At 53.4% G+C, this 13,731-nt stretch overlaps 1 protein-coding gene across 3 annotated transcripts; it reads right to left on the bottom strand.

Annotated features, from left to right (window-relative positions):
* Window positions 1–6,470: 6,470 nt before the first annotated feature.
* LOC104640201 (C-signal) lies at window positions 6,471–12,809 on the bottom strand. Of its 3 annotated transcripts, XM_075765187.1 has the most exons (6): window positions 8,682–12,807; window positions 8,280–8,331; window positions 7,862–8,049; window positions 7,419–7,577; window positions 6,953–7,072; window positions 6,471–6,660 (listed from the first exon to the last, which is right to left on the bottom strand). In XM_075765187.1, exons 1-6 carry the CDS (start codon window positions 8,826–8,828, stop codon window positions 6,547–6,549), a joined length of 780 nt encoding a protein of 259 aa, XP_075621302.1. In that variant the 5' UTR covers window positions 8,829–12,807; the 3' UTR covers window positions 6,471–6,546. The 3 variants fall into 3 exon arrangements, with proteins under 3 accessions (XP_075621302.1, XP_075621303.1, XP_075621301.1); XM_075765188.1 differs by lacking the exon at window positions 6,953–7,072; XM_075765186.1 differs by lacking the exon at window positions 6,471–6,660 and having other exon boundaries at window positions 6,705–7,072; window positions 8,682–12,809.
* Window positions 12,810–13,731: the final 922 nt, after the last annotated feature.

Below are 13,731 nucleotides of genomic sequence, written 5' to 3'. Positions count from 1 at the left end.
CATGCTTGGGTCAGATATGTCGTTATCTCAACCCTTTGTGCTCCATGTTGGGTGCCAAAAAGGACTGTCGTGGTTCAGCCCCAGCCGGCAGCTGAGCACCACGCGGCCGCTCACTCGCCCCCGGTGGGATGGGGAGGAGAATGGCAAGAAAAAGGTAAAATTTGTGGGTTGGGATAAGGACAGGTTACTGGGACAGCAAAGGGAGAGGGAAATAACACCAATGCTAATAAAAGAATATACCAAGCGGGTGATACACAAGGCAATCTGCAGAACCCAATGCCCAGCCCGTCCCCAAGCAGTGATCCCTCCTCCCTGGCCAGCACCCCTCTTTATATACTGAGCATGATGTCATATGGTATGGAATATCCCTTTGGCTAGTTTGGGTCAGCTGTCCTGGCTGTGTCCCCTCCCAGCTTCTTGTGAAAATTAACTGTATCCCAGCCAAAAACCAGAACAGCCAGACAACACACACCACACCACATTCCCCCATGAGATCTGGAGTTAAATCAGAGACTTCCAGTTGGCTAAATCGAAGGTAGAAAGCAGTGAACACAGACACTGCTCTGTCTTGCTGGGGGAGGATGTTCTGAATTTCATTTTTCTTTGAAAAGCAGCATCATCTACACGGAAATAAGAGGAGGTTCATAGACATCAAAAAGGAAAGAGAAGAGTTTCCTCTGCTTCTGGAGTAATTCTTGACACAAACATCAGTCACCGTGACAAATCTGAGCAATCCTTCAGATTCAATACCAACACTGCCTACCAGGGGAACGACTCATTTAAGAAATCCAAGAGCACACGGTCCCCCTCATCCATTTCTCCACAAGCCTCACCTGCCACGTGACCTTCTTCCTTTGCCTTTGCCTTTCCCTGCCTTTCCTTTCTTCAGGACAGATGGAGTGGATGGAAACTGGGACTGGCTTCCTCGAGAAGGGAGACATTCAGTAGGAGGACGCTCTGGAACTATACAAGGGGAAGACTCTTCAGAAAGCATCTTTGGGGCTATTTAACAAGAATGACAGGCAGATCAGTTCCAGCACCTGATAAAACAGTCCAGTTCCTTTGATGCCATCATCTCAAAGAGGTCTCGCTCTCTAGGAGGCCTTTGGCACAGCTTAGCAGCCTTTTGAAAGGCATCTCCAGATAATTTTTCTCCCCACATTCAAGTGCACAGTGCAGTTCAAGTTGCACTTGAACACAAGTGCACAGGATCTGTGGGAGATGTAGACCTCTCTACCCTTGGCACCTCAAGGCAGAGCTTCCCAAGACAAGGAGCAGCTCACAATATATAGCAGGTACAGAGCCCTGTGTTGCCATGAGCTCTTCTTCCATAGTGGGTGACTTGAGCTTCACTGTGTAGAGCGAGGCACAAGAGATGCAGCCTTCCCTCCCAGGGCACCACGTTTTGTCCTTGTCTTCAACCACCTACTGCTGAGGACTAAAGGAACACCCACACACAAGCACCCGTGCCCACCCCCCGTCTCTCAAGTCAGATGTGACGTTACCATCAGTCTCAATTTGCTTATCGCCCTCTTCTTCCTCCTTCTTCTCCTCCTTCTCTTCCTCCTCCTCCCTGTCTTCTGTGGCTGTCGGAGGTCCTACAGAGGGACATTCCAGGGCTTTTTTCTTTGGAGGAAGTGTAAAATCAAACCTGGAAATGAGAAGACGCCAGATTGAAAAAAGGGTCACCACATTCCCTTTGCATCTTCCATTAACAATGCAGTCATGGGGAGATTTGAGAAGCTCTCTCAAGGCTCCTGCTTTCCAAAGCAGACTATGCAACATCCTTGAGAGCTCTGTTAGGAAACAGAGTGACGCAATCAAGACCTTCATGGCTTGGGAGCACACGAGAGGTGCTGTCAGTCTGCTCCGGGGCTTCCCAATCCTAACTCCAAAAAAATTGACACCCTCACTGAAGACCATCTCTCCTCTCCTCTTCCTGTTCATGGACATGGAGAACAGACTACTCTCTTTACCCAACTGGCCAAGGTTGGTTTGAATTCTAACTCTGCCCTGCAGATCTCTTGCAGACCCTCTCAGGCTCGTGTCAGGGCATCTGTAATGCACAACCACCATCCCCAGGACCATTAAGGACACTACTGAGCAGCCCCAGGCTCAGGTCAGAGCTCTGAAGAACCTCACTCAAGCACAGGAGGGGAAATCACTCCTGCTGTCCCCCAGGGACTTGGGAAGCAGGCATTTAGGGGCACTTGGGGCCCTCAAGTCTCACCAAAGGCATGGCTATATCACAAACATAGGACTTGTGTGAATCTGGTACCCACTCAGGGACAGTTTTCCTGTATAATCCATGTGCAGGAAATTCTGGGATCTTTCCATTTTGAAATTGCACTCAGAAGAAAGAGATGAATCAGGGGAAACCTTAAGTTGCCTGAGTTCCTCAACCAATGACAAGTGAACGTACTGTGGCAACACAAAGACACCACCAGGACCCAGGTGAAAATCAGGACTTTCTCTGCCTGATACCACCAGATGTCTCATCCCTGGGGTCTGAAACAGAGACAGAGATATGTGAGAGCATTCCAGGGACATGTTTACCTTGCTTATAAAGTCTTTCTTCTGCTCAGAGAAGACACAGCCACTTGGACATCCTATAACAAAGTTTTCTTTGGCTAATCTGAGCCCCTCAGCTTTTCGGGTAGAAGCTGCACAGATCAGAGTTGACAGGGAGCAATAACACTGCCATGTGTTGCCCCACGCAAGCTGCACAACAGGAACATGGGGAACTAAAGCTGCTTTGCCTGCTGCCCCAGCATCCCAAATGTGGTCCAAGAAGTTGATTCAAAAGCAGTAAGATCACCCCATGGCTGTTAAAATGCAGGGAAACTAAACCTTGGCTTTCTGTGAGGGGTCTTGGACTATTTCTCTAGACAACATCTACTTTTGAACCCACCAAAGCCTCACCATCATCATTTCTAGGACAGATGGTGGGATGCTGGGCTAGGTAGAGCCTTGATCTAAGTCTAGGTCACTCTTCCTGGATTCTCCTATATCAGTTAGACCCCTGCATAGGAGAGCAGGACACTGCAGAGTTGGCACTGCTCTCGACCATGACCGCCCCCACGACCGGGAGGGTCCTCACAGGCTGCCAGAAATCAGTTCACTCATCCTTTGACAGGTGTCCAGAAGGATGAGGTGTAGTACAGGGACTTACACTGAGAAGGGCTTCCGGCAGCTTTCCAGAGCCATCCACAGCCAGGAGAAAGTAATCAAAAAATCTCATAGTGACTTCCCTGTTTCGTATGGAAAGAATGCCGATGGCCTTGAAGACAAAGTCCGTGTCCTGCCTTTTAGAGATGGCTCGAAATAATGATGTTGCGGTCTCATATACACAACATTGCACCGTTGTAAAAGGTAGCTGGGCACAGACGGAGAGCTCCTCACACCTCAGAGGGATGACTCTCACATCAGCTAGAGAACAGAAAAAGAGGAACAAAGAGAAGAACCCCTCCAAACACACACCCAAGCTCTTCCTGCCCCACAGCATTATTCATATCACACAGCAGCTGCACTGGTCAGAAATCACGGGAGATCTGGCCATCCACCAGTCCTTCCATAAACTCTTGTCCTCGTCTTTGGTTCTGGTCTGTCTACAAGTGACTTGTATCCACTTTGCTCTAGAAGGAGCCTGTAAGAGTCAGCAGGAATTCTGGCCTTTGCTCTTATGAGTAGGTAGATGGTGCCATAAAGGCGGGGCATGAGCTTTATCTCAGTTCCATTAGAAAAAGCAGCTCAAATAATTACAGTCTGAAAGCAGTAGTCCTAACGTTGCATAACCATGAATGATATGGAGCCAAGTGTGAGAGCAATTAAAGAGGAGATCCTGTAGCTGAAGGCGTATCACTAAAAAAGGACACCCAAGGGGTCTTTCAGAAATTGCTCCTTGGTGGCCTGTTCAGCTTGAAGAAGCCGAGGTTGTTCTCAGGACATCTTTAGGCATTCAGTCATGCCTTAACAGCGGTTAGCATATGCAAGAGCAAGCAAAGGTTTAAATCCATCTTCTTACCAGGAACATCATCTTCACTGTAGCCGAGGTTGCATTCATCTGCAACCACCTTGGACATATGAAACATGGGTCTCCGAACAATCGAAACCTCGTCGTTCACAATGCACGTGTAGTCTTTAAGAACATAGAACGTCCCGATTCCTAACAGTTGAACACCCTGAGAACAAGTGGGGGTGAAAAGAAGGAACAATTTTAAGTATCCTGGAGAGGAAGACACTCACCAGTGAGCTGTCAGAGCATGGGGATGCTGCCTTGTGCCTTGCCCACCCCGAGCCTACAAAGGCCAAGATGAGACACTGAGGAAGCTTTGGAGAGAAAGCACATACTCCAGGTCTTTTTTGCTCTTTCTCCTCTGCTCTGCTCAAGAAAGCTATTGGGAAAAGTGACAGCAGAGCCAACATTCCCTGGATATAATCAGAGGGGTTTCCAGCAACAGGGATAAACCTTTGAGGAGGCACCAGGGAATGGTCTTCCCATTCTGGCAGCAGAGGTGAGAGAAGACCCAGAAAGTGCTTAACACTTTCTTCTACTTTATCTGGGCTTTCATTTTTATCTCAGGTGCCAGAGAAGCTGGTCTGTGCCACACGTGTCAACACACAGTTGTGTCCTGCCAGGAGACTGTTTCTGCTTTCAGAGCGGGGAAGCGATGGCACTCGATGGCACGGCATTGTCCGGGCAAGGCACGCTCTCAGGGGTTCACGAGGGGAGGAACAGGATGCAAGACCCACCCTATCCTGTGCCAAGTACTGTCTAATGCGTTCAGACACGCTGTCCCAAATCATAAGGATCTCTGGAAAGCAAGCAAAAGACGCGTCACACTCCAAGTCAGCAAGCTCACAACCCTTCAGCACACTCTTACCCAAGAAGATGACAAGTGAGATTAAACATATTGCCACCCCAGTTAAGAACATGTAAGGTGCTCCACATGACAGAAGATGTGGAATAGATGTCTGCACCAGTGAGAGGATGGTGTCCACAGAGGGCTTGGAGGCTCAGGGGATCCCCAGGTGTCTCCCCTGCAGGGACCACCATCAACCCTCAACTCCTCGCAGCCACCATGCGTGGGAGCTCGGGGTGGGCAGTCCCCTCTGCAAGGCAAGCAGTGGCCCTTGGTGCCAGGGGCTTCCACCTGGGGAGTGGGCAGCAAGGCAGGGGCAGAGGAAGGTCCTCAGGAAGAGGACCCGTGAGTCCTGGCTGCCAAACCGGTCCTGAGCCAGGAAGGGATGATCAGACAGGGCTCTTGTTATACCCGTCAGCCCTGCCCAGTCCTCCCCAAAAGGCCCCCACATTTCCACAGCTACTTTCATAGCTAATATTGTCTACAACATTCAGAAAATCAGTCCTGCAAGCCGCACCACCAGAGGTGAGATTCTTGAGCGTTGGAAACGCATCTGGCCGCAGGTTTTCCATCTTTTCTCCCCCCCGCCCCTCTGGGTTAACTCCTGTGGCAGGAGGGTGAGAAGGAAACATCTCCTCCACAATCTCCACCTCCTTCTCTGACTTCACCCAAGGGCCTCCAGCTCTGTCCTGTGTGGAATGTCCCACTGTGACCCCAGACCATGTCACAGAGGGACTGCAAGGGCTCCCCCAACCCCCCCTTAGCCTCCCCCAGATCCTGCCAGGTTTTGCCCTACAAGAGGGAGGTGTGGTGGGTGTTGTGGGGTGCTATCCCCACCTCACTGTCCACTCCCCAAGAAGAATCGGGGGGGGGGGGGGAATTGGGAGCCACAGGGGGGGTCCCCAGACGGGGTCTCACCTTGTGCACTCCAGATGTGCTGGTCAGCTCATTGGTTCCATCTGGAGAGGCTGTGCCACCACCGCTGGTGTGGGGCTGCACACACAGCGGCATTCCAGTTCCTGGGACATGGACAAGGCTTGGAGACCAACGCGCACAGCAGCATCCTCAGTCCTGGGGTACTGGTGCGGCTCAGTGACCCCTTTGTGGGGGAGAGAGCAGCGGGAGTGCACGGAGCTCTGCCTGGGGATGGTGATGAGCCAAATGGGAGCTGATGGGTCAGGATTAAGGGGAAGACTGGGATGGGTGTCATTGTAGTGGTCCTGGTCGTCATGGGGTATTTTAACCACCCTGATACCTGCCAGAGGGACAACACAGCAGGGCATCAGCAACCCAGGAGGTTCCCGGAGGTGATGGTGATGGCTTCCTGACATATGTGATAGAGGAGCCAACGAGGAGCAAGAAAGGGTTCGCGGGGGGGGGGGGCTGATGCATCTCCCAGTCAGAGGGAGAGCTGTGGGATGAGCCCCTCTGTGCCCAGGGAAAAAGCCGTACCAGGGTGAACACCAGGCCCCCAGTCAGAGGAGATCAGACGTTCAGACCATTCTCAATTACATTGAGAAACAGTTCTGAGAAGTTGTCTCAAAGCACTAGAGAAGACTCTCACAATGTTAGTTAAAAGGAAGGCTCAGTGCTACTTATTGTTCACAGACCAAATTTATTAAGACGCAGGCACAACTTGGTGCGGCAGCAACGCAACCTGCAGTCAGGATCCTGGGCTGACATCTCACCAGGGCACGACCTTCCCCTCCCAGTCCAGGAAGGTCCCAGTCTCCTTCTCAGAGAGGGAGGAGAGCACTTTCAGCATCCCTCGCACGCTCTCATCCACTGTCACGGGGGGCTGCGGGGGCAGAAGGAGAAACACAGCCGTGTGTCGAAGGCCTGGCTAAGGTCTGCCCTGGAGCAGATCACTGCTCAGGGCTTGGGGCTCTCTGGAGTGAGCAAGGAGAGGCCAGCACAGGGCAAGAAGAGTTTTTCCGTCTCTCATCTCCTTCCCTCATGTGCCTCCAGCTCAGGGTATCTGCCAAAGAGCTTCCCCAGAGCCCAGCAAGTCTGAGACTGTCCAACCCACAGCAAGCTTTGCTTTCCCAAATAAAAAGGTTCTTCCAGACCTTGGCCAGAAGCTCTCTTACCTTCTGTGATCCTGAGCCCCCCATGTCGGTTTGCACCCAGCCGGGGTGCAGAGCAACGCAGAGGACGCCGTGCTCCCGGTACCCCAGGGACTGGCACTTGGTCAGCATGTTCAGAGCAGCCTGCGGGGAGACCGGGCAGGGATGGCGGCGGGAGGGGAAGGGCGGCTGTGAGGGGACATGTGCGGAGGGGGACAGGGCAGGGCAGGTGGAGCTAGCTCCCCGGGGCACACGTTGCTGCTGCACTATCCCAGACATGCCCAGCCCAGCCGAGGTCCCGTTCTGACACATCCCTCTGACGTGGGACCCAGGGCCAGGCAGAGGAACGTGCCGTGAGAGGGACCCAGTGACTGACGGGAGCTCAATCACAGCACAGAGAGGTGCAGGGACCGTGGGGATGTTGGAAGGTGTGCGAGAACATTCAGAGAGGAAAATGTCTAGGCTCACGCTCAGCGCGGTGTGGCAGTACCTTGCTGCAGCGGTATGAAACAACATGTCCAAAATGCCATAAATAGACATCCTCAATGGAGCCCGCAGAGCTGGACATGTTGACAATGGCCGCCTTGCTGCAGCTCAGTGCTGAGCCCGGGCTCCCCTGGGCAGCCTTCTTCAGCAGGGGCAGGAACGCCTGCGAGCGGAGGAGGGGAGAGGAGAGGAGATAGGGGTGTGCATGGAGGTAGCACAGCAGAGAGGACCAGCTCCTTACACGACGGGCAACGTTGGGCACCAACACCATGAACATCCTCCCTCCTCTTACCGTGCCACAGCCCACCAGGCTCCAGCCCCTGAGCTCCAGCCCGCAGCTCCATGAACAGACGTTTCCAGAGCCCGTCGGGCACCGGAGCGGAGGCAGGACCCTCTCCCACCAGCCCTTTGCACCCTGGGACAGCCCATCTTGGGTGAGGGTCTCACCTGGCCCAGCAGCAGGGGTGCAACTGTGTTGGTGGTGTAAACCTGGGTCATGTCCTCCAGCGTCTCATTATCAAGTGAGTTTGCCTTTGCAATTCCAGCATTGTTGATGAGGAGGTTCAGCCCCGAGCCCCCCAGCTGCTCCCCGACTCTGGCTGCAGCCGCCTTGATGCTGGCGGGGTCGGTGACTTCTGCAGAGCCAGCACAGGGGAGGTCAGTGTCCGCATCGCCATGGTGGCTTGGAGCCCTCTGCGTCCCCCCAGGGATGGCAGCACCCAGTATCCCGTGTCAGCACATCTCCCTCCCAGCACTGGGCTGCCAAGGTGTGCACAGCACCAGGGCACTCCCAGGACTGCGGGGGGTCGGCATGCCTGGCAGAAAGGGGAACCGGGCCGAGGGACCCCCAGCTCAGGGCACCTACCGAGTGGGACGATGACCAGGTTGGGGTGCTTGGAGGCCAAATTCTGTAACTCCTGCAAGAGAGGGGACCGCGTGGGCACGGAGAGGCAGGAGGGGCTGCGCAGAGGCTCAGGCTCTGGCTCCCTCCCTGCACCGCCTCCTCGTGCCCAGCACCCTGCTCTGCCTGCCCTGCTCCCGTGGGACCGTGCTCCGTGCCTCCCGCACGCACCACGTGCCACTGTCCCCTCTGCACATCCCGCGCACAGCTGGTCCCACAGCTGTCCCAACACGGCTGCCCTGTGCTGCAGGTGCCCGGCTGCAGCTCCAGCCCCTTTGCAAACCCCCTCCCCGCTCCAACCCGCTGCCCTGGCACCGAGCGCTCCCGTCCCCCAGCACACCCCACCGCGTCCCAGCCCAGCCTCACCTGCGCTCGCTGTCCCTTGGGGTCCCGACAAGCCGCAAACACCCACTCGGGTGGGTTCGGCATCCCCAGGAAATGCTGGACGAGCCCCAGGCCGATTCCCCGGTTGGCCCCAGTCACCAGAACGGAGCGGATGTGAAGTTCTCCCATATCGCTTCTTCTTCCTCTGCTCCAACTTGCATTGTTTGTTCAGCTCCCTAATGCTTCTTTATAGCGTGTTCCACAGCCACCCCACCCACTCAGGGCTTGCACAAACCTCTCCAGCTCTTTGAACTCTAGGACAGAGATCCTGGCTGGGAGCCAGCCCTCATTACCAAAGGGCAAAAATCACTTGGATTTTCAGGCAAACTCAGCTGACCTTGGGAAACCTGGTCCCATAAAGCAGGAGCTACCAGCCAGTCTGGCCAGGAGAGGCTGTTGTGGGTGAGGAGGGAGGGAGCAGCACGTGGGAGGGATGCAGGACACCCCGCGGCTGAGGTGGGCTTTACAGCTTCACAAGCATCCTGCGTGCTAGACGGGCTTTCCACAGCGTACCAGGTCATGCCTCAGATGTCCACGAGCAGGGGATCTCTCTTGCCTCTTCCAAGCCATACACGTCCAGAACCTCTTGCCAACCCCTTTCTTTCAAGCACGGGGTCCCAGAGCCATTGCACAGGCTGCTGGGCAATCCTCCTCGAAGCCAGTCGGGGGGTAAGAATGCCCATTTTGGGGGTCCAGCTCTGCCCTCCTCAGTCCTACGCTTACTTCTGACTGGGTCCTGCTCTGAGTCTGCAGCATCCTCACCCTCATATTGCTGCTGCATTCACCTTGCCCCCAAACAAAACTACTTTAAAGTATGGATGTGCCAAAGTTTGGTCCCAGGGAGCCCTCCACACCTCAGGCCAGCCGCGTGGTCACCGTGGTGTCACCAAAACGGGCCATCCTGTCCTGTCCTGCCTCACTCACCTCCCCGTCTCATATTTGGATCATCTAGATCCGGAGGTTGCAGCTTTGAGAAATATTCTCATCAACAGCAATCAGTTCTTTCCCAGATATGTTAAAAAATAATCGGATGCATATAAACACCTTCCTTTTCCAAAAGGCATATTTACCAAATAGCAGTGTTTTAAGGACACTTTGTGCAAGTAGACACATGCCACAAATCACAGGACAAAACTTACCCGATTTGTTTTTGCTGGGCTCCTAGTGTTGAAATATATCAGATATATATACCACATCCCGTCACAGCATCTCAGCATGAGATGATACCAACTCCCCTTGACACGTCTGCTTTGCCAGCCGGACGCGGCTTGCACGTCCCTCTCCATCCCTAAGGGGCTTTGTAATCCCCCCTGTACCCTGGAACACGCAGGTTGGCGACAGCCCCAGCCTTTCCTCTTCTCCCGTAGCAAGCTTTGTCAACAGATGTTCATTTGCTTTCACATCCTCTGAGTAAAATTTACCATTTTGTTTGCTCGGCGTAAATCCCGAGATAAAGCCCAGAGCACGTGACAGAAACGCACACAAACACGCTGCGCTCTCTGCCACGGCAAGTGAAAAGTGATCTTTGTCGGCCGGTGATAGCCTACGTTTCCCCTTGTGGAAAACGTTCCCTGCGAACGTATTTCTTTAGTTCCTCTGCTGTTGTTCGTAAGACTTTGCGTACAGGTACGATGCCAGCACGTTAAGCACTCACACACTTCATTTACTTTGTAAGAACCTCGTGGCAACCCAGACTGGCAACCCTCCCTCTTCCACTGCCTGTAGCTGTTCTTTCCCAGCAATCGCCCTTTTTGTGGCCCACGGTTCTTTCTGCACCAGCACCCCATGAACCGTTCCTGCTCCGATGGCCGTCTAGCGCTGTGCTGTCCAGCTTCTCGGGGAGATACTCCTCTGCGGGAACATGGCAGCAGCAATCGGCTCCTCCCCTCTTGTGCATCTGCAGCTTGTATTTGGGAGCTGATCACAGATCAGAGAATCCCAGCCTGGTTTGGGTTGGGAGGGACCTCACAGCCCACCCAGTCCCACCCCTGCCATGGGCAGGGACACCCTCCACTAGCCCAGGTTGCCCAAAGCCCCATCCAACCTGGCCTTGAACACTGCCAGGGATCTTCCCCCATCCTCAACCCTGCCAAGTCTCAGCCTCTCTTTAAGCTCCACAGGTTTCCCCATTCTCTTTCCTGAGGCCAGTCAGACCTTCTTCTGCTTTTCTGATTCTCCACATTGGGCTGAGAGACGTCCTTTGTCTAACGAATTCCTGCTGCATATCAACAGTACAAATCTCTGGGTCTTCCAGCTGTCTGTCCCAGGCTGATCTCTCATTCAGGACCCTGACATCCCTCCCCACCTCAGAACACCTCCCAGATTGCAGGACGGGCTCTCAGGCTCTGTTAGGTCATTTCAATAGCCTTTTCCATATTTTCATTTTTTTAATGACCACAGACCACAACCCTCCTTGCTGATATATGCCCTTTATACAAGAGCTCTGCTCCTCCTTACAGACTTTCTTCTTCTAGGTGGAGGATGAGGCCATCACCCAGAGTCTGTTAGAAACCTCCGCGGTGCCTCAGAACCAGACAGCACCGGAAACCAAAAATTGCCCTTTTAAATCTCCTATTTTTTTGCCATGTCATCACATTTTTGGAGCCTTCCACTGTTTTGGAGTTGTAACTTTATGATGTTGACTTTGCTCTGTGGCCCCACGCTGCATCGTTGATCATTAGAGTTTAAAGAAGTTCCTGCTTCTCCAGGAGTCAGAGTCCAACCTGGCGTGAAGAGGCAGAGGAGAAGCAACTGGCCTCGCGTGGCTCTTCACAAGTGCCACTGCTGCCCCCAAGCCTCTGGAAGGGACCTCGGACCAGCTCCTGAGAAGGGATTCAGATGGTTCTGAAACGTTCTTGCATGGTCTAAACCTTAAGCTGAGCATTAAGGTCCTCCTGTACGCTCCTCTCCCATTACCCCTCAGACAGACATATTTCAGGTAGGGATGCTTTCCATCTCACCACACTAGGAAGACTACAAGAGGCAGTCACACCTCTTCCTACTATCAGCAGCTGAAAGCTCGGGTGTGCTCACGCTCACCTCGATGTTTGCACAAAGGGCAAAGACAATGCCGCTTGCAGACGCATTGAGAAACACGCTTTTCTTTGCTAGCCAGGGGAATGGGTGTGTGGCACAATTATCTTTAGTACATTTAATCTACCGTGTAAGTACGAATAAACTCGCTACTATTTATCAAGCCTATTTGCCCCACAATGTGTTCAGGGCTGTTTGGGGCCATGTCATCACATATTATTCACCTGCTAGAGAATCAATCGATAGTGATGAATGAACTGCTAATGGAGGGGTGGGGTGAGACCTACCCAGCCCTGTAACTGTTTGAAGCTGGGCAGGTCATGTCCACCCTCCCTGAGTCACGTTCTTTTTGGCTGAAGAGGACTAGGGACACCCCATTGCGAAGGGATGTGCAGGGACTAAGGGTGAGAGCCTAAAGGCAGCTCCAAGCAAAGTGAGGAGGTCCCAAGTAAAGCTTCTCATGGCCCTTTTTCATAGTTTTGCTCTTTTTCCCAGCAGATCGATCCAGGTGACACCTGCATTATATCAGAGCTGGCCAGGAGCCCAGGAACACAAACCGCTGGCAGCAGGGAAAGCAGACGCAAAGCACTCAGGACCCTGGCATGGCAGATGGTGTCCTAACATGAGAAGAGACCAGGAAGAAACCAGGTTTCCAAGCAGCCTCTGCCCGGTACAGAGCACAGCTATCGGAACTGCTGGGTTTCTTGAGATCCAGATGAATCTGTGGGGAACCGTATGCCACTTGTGGCTACCTCAGGCAGGGAGTAAAGACATTCCTCCTTTTCCAAGCTTATGGTGGGTTCTCTGATCCAGACTCCAGAGAATCCCAGCAGAGCCTCTGAATCAGGGTTTTCCTTTAAGCAAAGCGTTTCCGAAGATTTCAAACCAGCTCGCTGGAAATAGCAGGCACAGAGGCTTAGATGGAAGTCGGGCTGGATGTTTTGTGCTGATGGGATTCGAACGCAATGTCAAGCGAGGCACCAAGTGCAGAAAACACCTTCAATCCCTGCGTTCCTGCACCAGGCCCAGGGACAAGTGGGCAGAGCAGGATGCAGGGGGGACACGGCTCTCTACCCGTAGGAAAGAGCGCAAAAGAGCCAGTTTTCCTTCAGTGCTGCTGGACTTTGGCAGGGTGGAGGGGCACGGCCACCTCCTGCCCATCCCAGCCATCCCCATCACGGCTGAGCTGGTGGTGGGAGCCTGCTCAAGCCCCACCGCACCGCTGATCAGGCAGCGGGACGAGAGGGGAAGGACAAACAACCAAGCCTTTTGCTTCCTCTTCCGACCTGACAGTTTAAAAAATGTTGACCAATATACTTCTCAAGGCCCAAGTACAGACAGAACAGAACCGACTGGGACGGAGTTTCAGAGCCCATGAGCTCGATTCAGTTGCCCAAAGACAGACGCTGGCTCAATGACCATGGAATTCTTGTAAGATATTGGACTGTACTGGTCCCGTTTAAGGCCTGTCAGGAATAGTACACGGAGAAAGCACGGAGACAGAGGCTTCCCTGCAAAGTGTCCATCTATTAGCATCTCTCGTGCAACAAGCTCTGGCTGGGTCACTGCACACCAGTTTCACAGAACTGACTTCTCATTGCAAGGAAGGAGAAACAAAAGTAAAGGTGGTTCGGGTGCTGTCAACTCTGCCCTAGGCTTGCAGAGGCCACACGGCCACGTTCCCTGCAGGACTGCCTCCAGGCAGCAGTCCCAAGAAACACACTGGAAAAATTCTTAAGCCTGCAGTAGAACTTGCTCCTCTGTTGGGAACATCTCAGCTTCACGTCCTGTTTCTGAGGGATGCAGCAGGACAGGACATTAGTTGTGAGGGTCAGGTGGACCACACCAGGTCCTGCATGGAGAGGTGGCTCTCACCATGGGCAGGGAAGAGTTTTTAGAGACAGCAAAGCTGTGTCTGCAGGACACTGGTGCCCGCTAAGGTTGGGTGGGGGCTGGGGACAGCAAACAGGTGGAACACACTCGTATTTATACACTCGAG

This window comes from Balearica regulorum, chromosome 13 (assembly GCF_011004875.1).
Source record: "Balearica regulorum gibbericeps isolate bBalReg1 chromosome 13, bBalReg1.pri, whole genome shotgun sequence".
Classification (NCBI taxonomy): Eukaryota; Metazoa; Chordata; class Aves; order Gruiformes; family Gruidae; genus Balearica; species Balearica regulorum.
The sequence above is the reverse complement of the archived record's forward strand: the minus strand, read 5'-3'. Positions and strand labels throughout refer to the sequence as shown.